The following is a 15,908-nucleotide window of genomic DNA, read 5'->3' on the forward strand; positions in this document are numbered from 1 at the left end:
TCATAATCTTCATTAATCAGTGAGTTGAGGGTTCTGATATGCTTTTTGGCTATACTACTTTGGTGGGTTTGCCAGGCCAGATTCAATTATGTCACAATAATCAAGCATGCCAATGCTTGGGCTGCTTGACAACAATGTTGAGAGGCTCTGATAAAGACCACTGGACCAGGGTCAATCTTTTTATCTTCAGTGCTATGAATGAAAATAATCTGCTAATGCACTGGGGCTTAGCTATTGTTTGGCACTGACCCATGAGAGGAGGTTGCCCCTGCACTGCCTGTCTCTCCTCCCAGCTGTGTCTTATAAGCTGCTGTCACCTTAACCGCAGGTTGTCCAGAGAAACGAAAACGCTCCTCCCAGGGGATTATGATCCTTCCACCTGCACACCAGAGACTTAGGGCTACAATGGCATAGATGCCACAAAAGAAAAGAAGAAAGGAACTGACTTTCTGGCAGATACAGAACTGAGTCTCTGTGAAGGAGTTAACAGCCTTTCTGGATCAATAATATCATTTTCTGGTAAGGAAACAATGCATCTGATAACATGGAGGTGACTCTAGTAAATAAGAAGTTGGGAAAGTACCACAGTAGTAAGAGAAAAGGCACGTTTTCCGGGTGTACCGGCTCATGCCTATAATCCCAGCACTTTGGGAGGCCGAGGTGGGAAGATTGCTTGAGCCCAGGAGCTTGAGACCAGCCTGGGCAACATGGTGAGACAAAAAATTAACAAATTGGCCAGGCATGATGGTGCATGCCTGTGGTCCCAGCTATTCAGGAGGTGGAGGTGAGAGGACCACTTGAGCCTGGGAAGTCCAGGCTCCAGTGAGCTATGATCATCACTGTACTCCAGCCTAGGTGACAGAGTGAGACCCTGTCCCCCACCAAAAACAAAAAAAAAGAGGCACACTGTCTTGCCGTAATTAAATAACTGCAGACCCAACCCTAAAAAACTGTCCTCTGACAGGAAAATAAAATGTTCTCCTACTTCATTAAGGCTGATAGAAATGTAGCAAAAACCTGGTAGTATTTCCTTGCATAGCTTTGGAGACAACAAAGATGGGCTAGAATTTTTGCTGCTTGCTAGTTGGATGGCTTTTTGATAAGTTGCTCACCTCTCAGTACCTCAGTGACTTTATGCATGAAATAATAAATTGCATATGCAGAAAATAAAATGCCTGCCTCCTAGCGCTGTTGAAATATATTATATGGAAGTATTTAATACGACCACACACCAATCGGTCGATCACTTTTTTTCACTGCTAATGTTTCCCTTAACACTCTGGAAATCACTAAAACTTTTTAAATCATCTAGTTTGATTCTTAATTTTACAGATATTTTCTGGAGATACTTTGTTACATTAATTTATATGCACATTTCAACGAAGATAACGTTTTGAGCTAAAATAGTCAGTGATTGTTATATTTGACCCTGGAATCATATGAGCTTTCCACAAAACCCTAAGTCAAGAAATGGTTCTGTTCAATGCAAAATGGCAGCTTTTCAGAGTTTTGTGATCTCCTTAAAGGTCTATTCACACCAAACCTAATTTGGAAATCAAAAGCAGATCAAAGAGATAAAAAAAGAAGTAATGTTGGCAAAAAGATTTTAAAGTTTAATTGAAAAATTCTACTTTATAATATCTTAACTTACATTTTATGACTAATCATTAGGTTTGCATATGCAATATCTATTTCACTCTGTTTATATATATACAACACAGGAAATGTATATTCAGATCTGATCTGTTGACATTTAGTTTTAGATTTGTTGGTATGTTAATTGGGTGTTTCCTTACGATTTAGAAAATTTGTCCATAGAAGCAAGGAATAAAAGAGCAATTCATAAAAAGTCATTTTTCATTAAATGATTTGCATTAAAAACTATCCACTATATTCTCTGCACTATTTTCTTTAGGAAGCAAGAATGTTCCAGCTTCCCCTATCTTGGAAGTTTTTCCACTTCATCATTAAACTGAGACCAAGAAAGGACAAGATAATGGAAGTGAAAGTTAAACTGCTTCAGACTGATGGAGGCTCAGCTCAGCCCCAAGAGCTTGGAGCACAGTGACAGTGCATTATAAGAGGCAGAAACAAGATAACTTAGCAGCTCCAATCCAATAGCTTTTCTTTGTTGTTGTTGTTGTTTGAGATGGAGTCTCACTCTGTCACCCAGGCTGGAGTGCATTGGCGCAATCTTGGTTCATTGCAACCTCTGCCTCCCATGTTCAAGCGAGTCTCCTGCTTCTGCTTTCTGAGTAGCTGGGATTAAAGGCAGGCGCCACCATGCCCAGCTAATTTTTGTATTTTTAGTAGAAATGGGGTTTCACTATGTTGGCGAAGCTGGTCTTGAACTCCTGACCTCAAGTGATCTGCCCACCTTGGCCTCCCAAAGTGCTGGGATTATAGGCATGAGCCACTACACCCGGCCTTCCAAACCAATAGCTTTTCTAGGTTTCTTTATATTCAAGAGCTGAAGTCTTCTGCCACAAATGCTTCTGAGGTTTTATTTTTAATATGCAGCATTTATTCATTCCTAGCCACGAACCATGCACTGGGTTAAGGTACTCACTAAAACCTTGCAACTACCTAGTGAAGAAGGTATTATTACTCTCATTGCACAGATGAAAATGAGACGTGGAGATGTTAAGCAACTTGGCAAAGGTCATCCAGAGAAGCAAGTTTGGATGCAAGTGTGGTGCAAGTGGTGTGTGTGTGTGTGTGAGTGTGTGTGTGTGTGTGTGTGCGTGCACATCTGGGTTTTAGGAGAGGGACGGGAGTCTCACTTTTGGCAGAATGCTAAACCATGAACATGGTCCACTCTGCTTCTCTTTTCTCCCTCTTCTTTACTCTTGATAATTGCACTATACTTCCAGAAAATTGCCAGGTAAGGCACTATCCCTCTTTGTTTTTACCTTGGCATAACAGAGAGTTTAACACCAACAGGATTGCCAGAAATAGCCTTTCCTGAAACACAGCAAATTGTGTTTGCACCAAATGGACCTGCCACTTATCCAGAAGTCACTCTGAGCAGCACAGAGGACTTGGCGATAACAATGAGGGACGGCGCACCCTGCACCCTCCTTTCTATTGTTTACTTGTTAGCACCACGCTGCAGACTCAGGTACTCTTTATATTTGCAGATTCTTCCACTCCATTCATAACAACTACACAAGCCTGAAGGGCAAAAGGGTGAAGGCCTTCACCATCAACAAGAAACCGTTATTGAAGAAGGCAGCACAAAGGAGAATAAATATCAGAGAAGCTGAGTAGGTAAGCTCTGAAGTCAAACCAGAGAGGTTCAAACCTTGCCTCTGTCTGGTTGTGTCGTAGAGCTCATGGTGGTAGAGGCAAGACATGGTTTGTCTTGAGCTGAATGACCGTGGATAAGTTCCTTGAGTGTACGTAAGCCTCAGTGTCTTCATCTGTAAGAAGGAGATAATAATAGCACCAACCTCACAAGCTTGTCATGAATATTGAATGATATTAGAAATGCAAAGTGCCTGCCTACATCAAGAACCTAAAAGCTGCCTTTTATTATTGCAGATCTTCTGTGAGTCATGCTTAGTGCTAAGAACGTATTACGTTGCCTCAACCCATACCAGCTGGGTAGGGAGACAGGGCACATATATGAAAAACTATCATTGATAATACAAGGTAGACAACTGTCACATGAATAGCATAAATGCATGTTATGGAAAATCCAAGGAAGAAATAAACACAAAATTATAAAAAAAGTAATTAGATTACAGATGGCAGTCCAGAAAGAGCAGGCAATTTTACCAATACTAAAAGCAGTTTTTGAAAAAGAAATAAAATCCAAGTCTTCTGGTACATATTGTAGAATTTTTTAAAATAAAACTGTGCCACAATGATATTAAGGAAAATAATCTTAACAACAGCAGTAGGTGGCTGAGTGCAGTGGCTCATACCTATAATCCCAGCACTTTGGGAGGCCAAGGCATGAAGATTACTTGAGGCTAGGAGTTGGAGACAAGCCAGCCTGGGGGACATAGTGAGGCCATATCTCTACAGGAAAAAAAAAAAAAAAATTAGCTAAGCATGGTGGTGTGGCACTGTAGTCCTAGCTGCTCAGGACGCTTAGTCAGGGGGATTGCCTAAGCCCAGGAGTGTGAGGCTTCAGTAAGCTATGATTGCACCAGCCTGGGTGAAAGAGCAAGACCTTGTTTCCTAATAAGAAACAATAAACAAACAAACAAAAAAACAGCAGTAGTAATTAACACTTGGAAGTCACCTTTTACGAGCTAGGCATTTTATACACATTATCTTATTAAATCCTCACAATAACCCTAGGAGGGAGGTACTATATTTTTCCCTATTTTACAGAAGAGAAAATTGAGGTGCAGGAAGATAAGTAACTTGCCCAAAGTCCTGCGGCTAGAAAGAGGCTGAACAAGGACTTAAAGCCAGGTTTTCAAGCAATCACAATGGAAAGTTGAAGGGGAGAGGAGAGCAGGGTAAGCAGGAGCCAGGGAAATGACAGGCCAATTCTTAGTAGGGGAACTAGACATTCGTGGCAAGTTAACGGGCCGCCTCTACTGGAAGAGAAAATTCAAGTAGAGGAGTTGGCAGACACAGAACAGTGTGTAAAGCAGATGAAAGAAGGCTCTGAATGCCAATCCAGACAGCCAAGTTTCTCTTTGTTGTTTGGTTGTGGAGAAGACAGGAACAGAAGACAGGAGTCTGACAATTCTGTAGTTAAGGGGTTTTTTTAGACTCATCTGGTCACAGACAGAGTGAAGAGGAAGAGCCCAGTGGGATGGAGACCAGTCAGTGGCTAACAGCAGCAGCTCTGAGGAAGGATGAGGTGTTTTTCAGGTGTTCCCCAACTTGCCAGGGACACACAGCCACAAATCCACCTCCCAGTCTTACCACAGAGCATCGAGAAACTGATACTCTCTACCCATCTCTCCCTACAGGCTGTAGTACTTCTGTGTCCACAGCAGTAGACAAAGTCCTTTGGGAATCATGATGATTTTTTTCCGCTACCAGACATTTAGATTCATCTGGCTCACCAAGCCACCCGGCCGGCACTTTCACAAAGATCGCCAGCTGTGGACGCCTCTGACTCTTGCTGACTTTGAAGCCATAAATCGCTGTGACAGGCCATTGCCTAAAACCTTTAACTTTGCTGCGGATGTGCTGGACCAGTGGGCCCAAAAGGAGAAGGTATACAATGATGGGCTTCCAGTAGGTGCTTGGTGTCCCCTTATCTCTCAGTCTTCCATTTCCTTGTTCTGTGGTCTACCACTTAATTCCAATGCACTCTTTCACTCTCTTGGTTTCCTTTATTTGTTTTCCAATTGTCCTCCCCTCTCCCCAGGGAAGATCTTAGATCCTCAGCCACAAATGGCTGGGTGGCTCTGGAGCCTTCTCTGTCCCCCATCCCCAGGGTGGCTCCTCACAGAGTTAGGCCTCTTTTCCTTCTCTTTTCTCCAAGCCCCACGCAACAGAGCTTTGTTTTCAAGTTGGTCACAGGCTTATCCAAAACGTAGTAAATTGAGTTTTGGTTTTATGAATACAGTTATCATTAGAGTAATTAGGAGAGAATTGGAGGTTGACAAGAATAAAGCAAGCAGCCCTTATGCAATGTTTACAGTGCAGCCTCAGGATGAGTTCTCTGTGTACTGATCCTCACCCCATGCCAGGCACTGAGCTAAACACTTAACGTAGCAGTGCTTATTACAATGTACTGCAGGACCCATGGATGGGAACACGATGTTAGGTACCAGACAGAAAAGGTATTAAATAACATTGAATCAATTCTTCCTGTTAACTACAGGGGGAAAGCCTTCCTTGAATGCCATCGTGTCTTCAGCACCTAACACTTGCTAAACACTCTCTTGAATAAAGACCACAAGTAGAAGCTAATTATCACTAGATTAAGTTTAATAGCATAGTTTTGTTTTCAGCATATTTATTTTTCAATAACCGATTTTTTAGCAAGTGGTAATAATTGTCCAATAATGGTGCTGATTAAATGTATATTCCTTCTTGGGTAAATGTATACACCTAAAAAGTGAGTCAACATAGATAAGTATACAAAATAAAGAATAGTGCAGGTGCAGACAGAGCTGACAGAAGCAGTGATACTTAAATGACTAAAGATTGAGAAATACTGACCTATATTATTTCACCAAATCCCCATAACAACCTGGGAGGTTTGCAGATGAGGAACTTGACCTCATAGAAACTAAGCTACTTATCCAAGGCCACACAAAAGAACATAAACCGAGCCCTGATCTTTACAGAGGTTACATCCATAGGGAAGAGACGCATCTGTCATATAATGAATTGGAGTTGTCTGGAGTATGAGCACAACGATGAAGGAACACAGAGAAGTCAGTGGAGAAACAAAGAGAAGTCTAAGAAAAGCTCACAGACGAATTGACATGTCAACAGGGCTTTTAAGTATTTGCCAGCCAGAGAAGATAAAATAAGTACCCCAGATAGGGGAAAGAAGAGGGAGGAATTTGTTTTCCAGATAATACATAAAGCAAAGAGGTTTTGCAGTACAGATGACTCACTTTGTAGAATCATGGGGAAGAAGTCTCCTCTAGAAGTCAGTCAATTGATGCCTCCCTCGACCCTGCTTCTTGTGACTTGTGAAGACCACACCTCAGCCTTAGGGTACAAAGAGATGTTTGGTTCCCAGTCAAACTTAGCAGATCCATTCAGGTTATTCGGATGGCACAGAATCTAATTTAAGCAAGAAAGAAATTTATTCAAGTAATATGGGAGAGCTCACAAAATTAGGCTGGAAGCTGGAGAGTCCATCTCGATGAGGACAGGACAGCTCTCTGAGGATGCATAAGCACCAACAACCCATAGACAAGTTTTGTACCAACCATTTTCTATCTTTTGATTCCTCTCAGAAAACCAAAAAGTCCAGAGAGAGAAGGTCTGATTGGCTCAACTTTGGTCAAATGCCCACCCACTGCTCAGGGAAGGGTAAAAGCACTCCGAGGGATTCTCTTTTCAAGGCTGTGTTCAATAGGAGAGGAGCAGTGCCCTCAAAGTTGAACTCAGGGTGCTGTTAGCAGAATGCACCAGAGCCGGTGCCAAAGGGGGAAAACAGCAGATGCCCCATGTAAGAGTAATCAGTCATGTAAACCTACTCCTCTCTTTCCCATGTGTCCCCGGTCAGACAGGGGAGAGACCAGCTAACCCAGCCCTGTGGTGGGTGAATGGCAAAGGGGATGAGGTAAAATGGAGCTTCAGAGAACTGGCCTCCTTGTCCCGAAAAGCTGCCAATGTGCTCACCAAGCCCTGTGGCCTGCAGAGAGGAGACCATGTGGCCGTGATTCTGCCGCGAATCCCTGAGTGGTGGCTGGTAAATGTGGCTTGCATACGAACAGGTCAGTGCCAATATTTAACATTGTAAATCACACAGAAACACAGAAAGACTGAAACTTATGGGTTTTCTGAAATGTTAGCTCTGATTAAAGCTATGCGTACAGAAGACAAAAAAAAAAAAAGAGTTAAGGCAATCATGATATAATGATAATAACACTAAGAGGGAGGTATTAGTGTGATAACCATTTTGCAGAAGAGGAAACCAAGGCTCAGGTTAAGAAGCTTGCCAAGGTCAGCTGGGCATGGTGGCTCATGCCTGTAAGTTCAGCGCTTTGGGAGGATGAGGCGAGTGGATCACGAGGTCAGGAGTTCGAGACCAGTATGGCCAACATGGTGAAACCCCGTCTCTACTAAAAATACAAAAAATTACCCAGGTGTGATGGTGTGCACCTGTAATCCCAGCTACTCGGGAGGCTGAGGCAGGAGAATTGCATGAACCCAGGAGGTGGAGGTAGCAGTGAGCCGAGATCTTGCCATTGTACTCCAGCCTGGGCAACAATGCAGGACTTTGTCTCAAAAACAAACAAACAAAAGCTTGCCAAAAGTCACAATTAGAAAGCCATTCTAGTCAGTCACAGCTAGAAAGCTATGCAATTGGGATTTAAAAACAAAAGCTCTACAAAAGCAAATTTGGGTACCAACATCTCTTTGCAGTCCTGGATTGTCTAGGACATGTTCATCCAGATCATCCAAAATTTACTTCTCTGGATATATTTGGATTCTCCCTAGCATAAAAAATACAAGAAGAAGAAAAAGTATTTATACATCAGGACTTGTAAGAATATGATTGGCACTTCCCAGTTGAAAAATCTCTACCTTTTTTTCAGACTAACTAATGTATTCAATGACACACTTTCTCCCAAAGTAGTAATTTATAATTTACCCCAAATAAAAATTCCGACAGGATTTTTTCCACTCTAGGAGTTGACAAGCCATGGCCTGTTGGTTGGGCAACTATTTACATAAGTGATTTTAATGGAATACAGCCATGCTTATTTATTTATATACTGTCTATGGTTCCCTTTGTTTCAGGACAGCAGAAATCCTCATTGAGATGGAGATACTATGGCCCCCAAAGCCTAAAATATTTGCTATCTGGGCCTTTACTGAAAAAGTTTTCTAATTCCTGCTCTAAAACATGACATAAATGTTTATAAGTCAATTAAAAATAAATAAGAATATCAAAGGATAGAATACTGTAAAGAACACAAAGATGTTTGTTGCAATGCTATTAATAATAAAAATTTGGAAACAACTGAATAGAAATGACTGAATTATAATACGTGAGACTAAGTTTAGTTGAGGTGTGTGTGCATAAGTGATTAAAATTATGGTAACTCAACTTGAAATACTCCTAAAATGATAATCACAAGGATTTCATAATACTGTTGAAAATGATCTTTCTGTCAATATTAAATAAAAACAGCATTATATAAAATTTGTTTATATAAAAGTCTTTTTGCATTCACTAAAAACAACCTGCAAATGTTAAACCAATTGTGTGTTGAGAGTAATTGAAGGTGATTTGTCATAAAAAAATGTAATATTGCTTAATGTAAGTTATGAAATGTATAAAATAATAATGAAAACTAAACACACAGGTTGAATGGCTAACATAAAACACTAAATTAAATGTAAAGCAAGGAGGTGAGATTATATTTTCTAACTCAGAATTATTAAATCTTCAGTGAGAATATTGAAATTGTACTATACCACATAGCAAAATATTTTGGATTTCTGCTGTAAAGTGTATGCAGTAAAGCCTAAGATATTTGCTATCTGAAATCCACTAGAAGAAAACTTCTCCCAACTCTGAATTTAGTGGTCTACCCATTGAGCACATTCATATCACCAGTCTACTAAGGGTACTAATTATTTGTGAGTCATTAAGAACAAGTGGTTTCTAAAATAAATAATCTTAAATTTTTACATTGAGCAAATATTCTAAGGTGTTTTCTTAATCAACTTCCTTATCCTTTTGCATTTATTCACTTTCTCAAGAAGGGATGATATTTAAAAGCTTTTAAAATATATTTATAAAATAAAATCTCCTTTCTAGCAATTCAACTCCACATTTTTGTATTTAGCAAACTTCAGGGAACTCACCAAGAAATAAGTAGTTTGGCTTATAGCACAGGTCTTGGGAGTTTGGGAAATGAATCTTTGAATCTTTTCTATCCTTTGCCACTTACTGACTTTGTGACCCTTGGGTAAGTTATTATTTGTATACTGGGATTAATTTTAAGTGAGATAGTGGGCACGTAATAAGTGCTCAATAAACAGGAGTGATTATCTGTAATACTTTATTTACACTCCACTTCTTCCCAATAATTCACTTTAGAAAGTACAAACTTTTCTCTTTCATCTAATTTGTCCATGTATGTTCTTCCCAGAATGAACTGGTACTTTAAAATCAAATGTCTTCAGCCAGTGTTTAGGATGAAATGAAGAGGTGAGATAAACTAAGCATTGCTAAAGTAGTCTAGGCAAATCTTGATGATGCCAGACCACTGGAATCCATAGAGTTGAGGGCTGGCTCTGCCACTCACCAGTTATGACCAAATCTCATATTCCATCAATGGGCACAACCACATGGACCTACTAGGGTTGCTTAAAACAGTAGTCTCTAGGCATTTTTGATTGTATAATCTATCAATAAAAATATTTAGGATACACATCTTCCCATCTGGGTATAGCTATTTATGTGCTTCTACTGCACTAATAGACTATGCATATTATAAAACATACAAAAATGAGATAAAAGCATTAAAAGAATTGTAGTTTCTCAATAATTTCTAATTCTTTAAAATTTTTAATATTATTTTAAAAATTAAACAGGAATGGAATCTCATTATGTTGCCCAGGCTGGTCTCAAACTCCTGGGCTCAAGTGGCCCTCCTGCCTTGGCCACCCAATGCACTGGGATTACAGGTGTAAGCCATCATGCCCAGCCAATAATTTTTCAGATTTCTATTTTCATTTCTTAGTCCCAATGGATTGTTGAAAAACTCACTTTGGAGACCACTGTTTTTTTCTTTCTTTTGTTTGTGTGTTTGAGACAAGAGTCTCACTCTATCACTAAGGCTAGAGTACAGTGGTATGATCTCAGCTCACTGCAACTTCCATCTCCAGGGTTCAAGTGATTCTCTAGGCCTCCTGTGTAGCTGGGACTATAGGTGTGCACCACCACACCTGGCTAATTTGTGTATTTTCAGTACAGGCGGGGTTTTGCCATGTTGCCCGGGGTGGTCTCGAACTCCTGAGCTTGATTAAGCAATCTACCGGCCTCGCCTCCCAGAGTGCTGGGATTACAGGCGTGAGCCACTGCACCTGGCAGGAGACCATTGGTTTAGAGAATTGAATGAGATAGTGCTCATGAAATGTGTTATAAGCTATGAAGTGCTATTTAAGTGGTACATAATAATGATTCAAACGTGACGTTAAAATGTTACATAGTAATGGCCCACCATTATAATGTCTACTATATTCCAGACACTTATTGTTGTTATTCCCATTTTACAGATAAGGAAAGAAAGGCACAGAGACATCAAGGTCACAAAGCTTGTAAATTGCAAGGCCAGGATTAGACCCATGGTCTGTCAAACTCTGAAGCTAGTGCTCTAAAGGATCTCTCAGGGATCAGGGTCCTGTGCAATATCCTTGGGGATCGAGGCAGAGATAGCTGAGGTAACTGAAGAATGGATTGTGATGCTTCTCCTCACCGAGGCACAAAGCCCAAGTCTTCCACAATGGACAGCAGTTCTGTTCAGTGCAGGGCCCTCTGTCCTTCCCAGGGATCGTCTTCATACCGGGAACAATCCAGCTGACGGCAAAAGACATCCTCTACCGGCTGCGAGCATCCAAGGCCAAGTGCATTGTGGCCAGTGAAGAGGTGGCGCCAGCGGTGGAGTCCATTGCATTTGAGTGTCCTGACCTTAAGACAAAACTCCTGGTGTCTCCACAAAGCCGGAATGGGTGGCTCAGCTTCCAGGAGTTATTTCAGTGAGTATTTTTCCCAGCCAATCAACTCTGCTGGCAACATCACAAATTATAGCTACATCGGGGAATCTCTTTGCCTCTAAGGACTCAGAAACACTGTGAGTTGATCTGGGCTCTTACTTAGAAAAGAATTACCTAATAGCCGGGTATGGTGGTTCACACCTGTAATCCCAGCACTTTGGGAAGCTGAGGTGGGCAAATCACTTGAGGTCAGGAGTTCGAGACCAGCCTGGCCAACATGGTGAAACCCCGTCTCTATTAAAAATACAAAAATTAGCTGGGCGTGGTGGTGCTCACCTATAATCTTAACTACTCAGGGGGCTGAGGCATGAGAATCGCTTCAACTTGAGAGGTGGAGGTTGTAGTAAGCTGAGTTTATGCCACTGCACTCTAGCCTAGGCAGCAGAGTGAAACTTCGTCTCAAAAAAAAAGAAAAGAAAAAGAAAAATATTACCTAATAAATGGATTTAAGGGCAGAAGAAAGGGACATAGCTCTGCCTCCACTCTCCTGCTTTCTACTGTGGTCTATGATGAGAATCCTGTGTGGTTTAGCCCTTGCTTAAAGCTGGACCACATCTCCCACTACTCTCCCTTTTCTTCCTTAAACATGCCCTACCTCAGCTCCTGTTACTTCTTCTGCCTGGAGGGCTCTTCTTATCCCTTTACATGAGTGGCTCCTTCTTGTCATATTTTGACTCAATATTTTATCCTAAGAAGCTTCCCTTGACCACACTACCTAGAATAGAACAACAAGCCACTTTGTTACATCGTCCTCCTGTTCTCTTCATATCACTCATCACCATCTGAATTATCATGTCCATTCATCTGTTCCCTCATGTAGAGTCTTTTTTTCTCCTCTAGAGTAGGGTTTGGTAAATTCAGGCCCAAAGGCCAAATCCGGCCTGCCACCCTTTTTGTTGTTGTTGTTTGCTTCTGTTTTTTTTTTTTTTTTTTTTGAGACAGGGTCTCACTTTGTCACCCAGGCTGGAGTACAGTGGTGTGATCTCGGCTCACTGCAACCTCCACCTCTGGGTTCAAGTGATCCTCCCACCTCAGCCTCCTGAGTAGCTGGGATTACAGGCACTGGAAACCATGCCTGGCTCATTTTTGTATTTTTAGTAGAGAGGGAGTTTCACCATGTTTGTTAGACTGTTCTCGAACTTCTGACCTCAAAATGATCCACCTGCCTCAGCCTCCTAAAGTGCTGGGATTACAGGCGTGAGCCACTATGCCCGGCTCTGTTTTTGTAAATAAAGTTTTATTGGACTGCATCCATGCTCATTTATTTCCATATTGTCTATGTAACAACAGCAGAGTGGAGTAGTTACAACAGAAACTGTATGGCCCACAAAGCCTAAGATACTTGCTATCTGCTCCTTTACAGAAAAAGTTTGGCAATCCCTGCCTTAAACCATAAGTTGTAAGAAAGCAGAGACTTTGTTTGGTTTATCTTTCTATCTCTAGTTTCTAATGCGTAAATCGTGCTTAATATTTATAAAAGAATGAACAAAAGAGATCACAACTGCAGTTTTCCTCATAAGTAAAATGGCAATAATTATACTGTACTTATCTCAAGTGTTGTTTGGAGGATAAATTAAGTGAATATGTGAGAAAGTGTTTTTTAAGCTGTAAAAAAATGAGTAAAATGTTAATTAATGGTATTATCCTTCAAAGAGGTGTTGAATAGCTTATGTTTAAAAAGAATTCTTCCAGAGAAGTTTATAGAAAGAGAAGACATGTAAACCCTGCTGAATAATAGGGAAGTTTTTTTTGTTAGAAAGAAATTTTATCTTACTAATTAATATAAACCAAATACTATTGGCCAATCCCAAAATTCTTTCCCAAGGGCCACACCAGTGAATACTACTTGTGTCTTTTATAAGCTGTGTAACCTTGGATAAGTCAAGTAACATTGCTGAAACTCTTTATCTTATCCATAAAGTGGAGACTATGATAGTATCTACCTCATAGGTTTGTAGAAGGACCAAATGTGATAAAACATGTAAAATTCTTAGCTGAATGCCTGGCACAGAGTAATTACTCCATAAATATCATAGTAATTATAATGGCTATCATTATTATTTTCAAGTTAACAAAGTCATTCAACAGTGTAGTGATTCCTAAGGTAATGGTATTTATATTATTTGAATATGCATCTCCATTAGTAGCATACTTTAACATACCTCCAATACATGTGTTTATTTATAAATTATATACATGTACTTTTGTGCATTATACAAATACCAAAAATAAAAATTTTAGAGGATGACTAAAACAGTACTATTGTGCCACTGCACTCTAGCCTGAGTGACAGAGTGAGACTCTTCTAAAAAACAAAAAACATATAATTTGCGATTCTTCTTTTTTCTTCTCTACCCCAGTTGCCTTGCACACTCTTTGAGCAGCAAGCACTTCCACTTCGGAGACTCCTGTCCTAAAAATCTTTGCAATAATCTGTTGAGTTGAGTTGAGTCCCCAAGAAACCTTAAAGATGCCACAAAATTTACAACAGATAAAGGACTTTAAATTCATGTGGATTTCAAATTGAAATCTGCACACTTTGGGAGTGGTTTCCAAGATGGAAAAAATCCTCATTTTAAACAAGTGACTTTGGAGTGTCATACCTCCAAAAAGGCCATGGATTGTTTCTCTAAAAACTAGGGAAGGGATAGCCGTCTCATTGCCAACAGTTGGCTAGTTTTTCAGAAGACTACACATAGCAATAATGTGGGCTAATTTTACATCGTTAGAGTTGATCTTTTATTCAATAAGTACATTTTAAGGTTTCTTGCCCTCCTTCTGCCTCCCAAGTATAGAAGTCCATTAACACTTTCCAGAATATTCATAATGGGATAAGGGAAAAGGTCAAAATTATAAGCCAGATTGATATGTCTCTTTTTCTGTCCTAGTACAAAGGACCTTGTCCTGTGGGGTCCAGGACTCTGGATTCTGACCATGACAGGGTCAAGATGGTGTTCCAAGCACGGGAATAGCATGACCAAAGATATGGAAGCAAAAAAACAAAAAATACCCTAAGTTGTGCAGGGAATGGACTACAAGCAGTTTGGTTTAGCTAGAGAATAAAATATGGAGTCCGAGTGAAGCCTGGAAGAGCAAACAGGCCAGATTATGGGAGATCTCACATGCCATGCTAAATCTTAAACTTGACCCTGTAAACAAGGGAAGCCATCGATGGGTTTTAAGAAGGGAAGTGCCACGGTCAGGTTTGGATTTTAAATAGATTTATCTGGCAGATATGTAGAGGATTAGTTTGAGGAGGAACAAACTGGGATCAGAGAGGCCACTCTGGAGCCTCATCTAGGGCAGAGATAATAAAAAAACTAAATCTGAGCTCTGATGAATAGGATGGAGGAAAGGAAACAAACTAAACAACTAGCAGGACTTGAAGAGTATTGGATGTGGGAGATGAAGGAAGAAGGAGTCAAGGCTGAGCTGCTTTTTGGCTTAGGTGATTGGTGGGTAGGTACCATGTGTTGGAGAAAGAGCCAGTAGATGAAGTTAACATAACAAGTTTAGAGTTGGACATACAAGATTGAAGGGTCTGTAAACATTCAGATGTCTAGCAGGTAGTAGATACATGAGTCTCAGGGACAAGAGGCAAAGATACAAAGCAAGAAGTTATTAGTATATAATTAGCTCTGAAATCTGGAAAGGCATAACTCAGAACTCAGGTATTCAAGGAAAGGAAGTCAGATAATGGAATTACTGCTTGAAAATCTTCCTGTCACTCACAGGTTGTGATGCTTTTTCTTTTAGATAGACAGATAGATGGAGAGATGAAAGATAGATAAGTAGATAGGTAGGTAGGTAGGTAGGTAGATGGATGGATGAATAGATAGATGAAAGATAGGTAGGTAGATAGATGATAGACAGAGATAGATAGATGACAGATAGATAAGATAGATAGATGCCTTCTATCAAAAGGTTCCGTACTGTCCATCTGAATTATCACCATCTGAATTATCATGTCCATTCATCTGTTCCCTTATGGATTGAGAAATGTTTAAACATAAGAGGTCTCCCCACGGGTATCAGATTCTGTGAAGTAATGCCCCTCTCTAGCCCAACACATATCAACTTCACTCTATACATACATTGAAAAGAAAATCAATATAGTTGAATGAATGATCTTTTTCTATTTTAAGGGGAGGAAGCAAGTTACCAAGAAAACCATGTTAATATTTTATGAAACTATTTTTAAATAATCCTCACTGTTGGCTGGGGATGGTGGCTCATGCCTGTAATCCTAGCACTTTGGGATCCCAAGGCAGGCAGATCACATAAGGTCAGGAGTTCGAGACCAGTCTGGCCAACATGGTGAACCCTCATCTCTACTAAAAAATACAAAAATTAGCTGGGTATGGTGGCGCACACCTGTAGTCTCAGCTACTAGGGAGACTGAGGTGGGAACATTGCTTGAACCTGGGAGGTGGAGGTTGCAGTGAGCCGAGATTATGCCACTGCACTCCAGCTTGCGTGACAGAGTAAAACTGTCTCAAAAAAAAAAAAAAAAA

General features: G+C 40.4%; 1 protein-coding gene across 1 annotated transcript in view; it reads left to right on the forward strand.

The window, feature by feature from the left end:
- Window positions 1–4,986: 4,986 nt before the first annotated feature.
- The window catches only part of ACSM4 (acyl-CoA synthetase medium chain family member 4), a 24,533-nt gene continuing 13,611 nt past the window's right edge, over window positions 4,987–15,908 (forward strand). The window contains exons 1-3 of the mRNA XM_023232358.1: window positions 4,987–5,187; window positions 7,166–7,376; window positions 11,169–11,376. Coding sequence (XP_023088126.1) covers window positions 4,987–5,187; window positions 7,166–7,376; window positions 11,169–11,376 — 620 coding nt within the window. The remainder of the gene's footprint in view (window positions 5,188–7,165; window positions 7,377–11,168; window positions 11,377–15,908) is intronic.

The sequence above is a fragment of the Piliocolobus tephrosceles genome, chromosome 10, assembly GCF_002776525.5.
Source record: "Piliocolobus tephrosceles isolate RC106 chromosome 10, ASM277652v3, whole genome shotgun sequence".
Lineage (NCBI taxonomy): Eukaryota > Metazoa > Chordata > Mammalia > Primates > Cercopithecidae > Piliocolobus > Piliocolobus tephrosceles.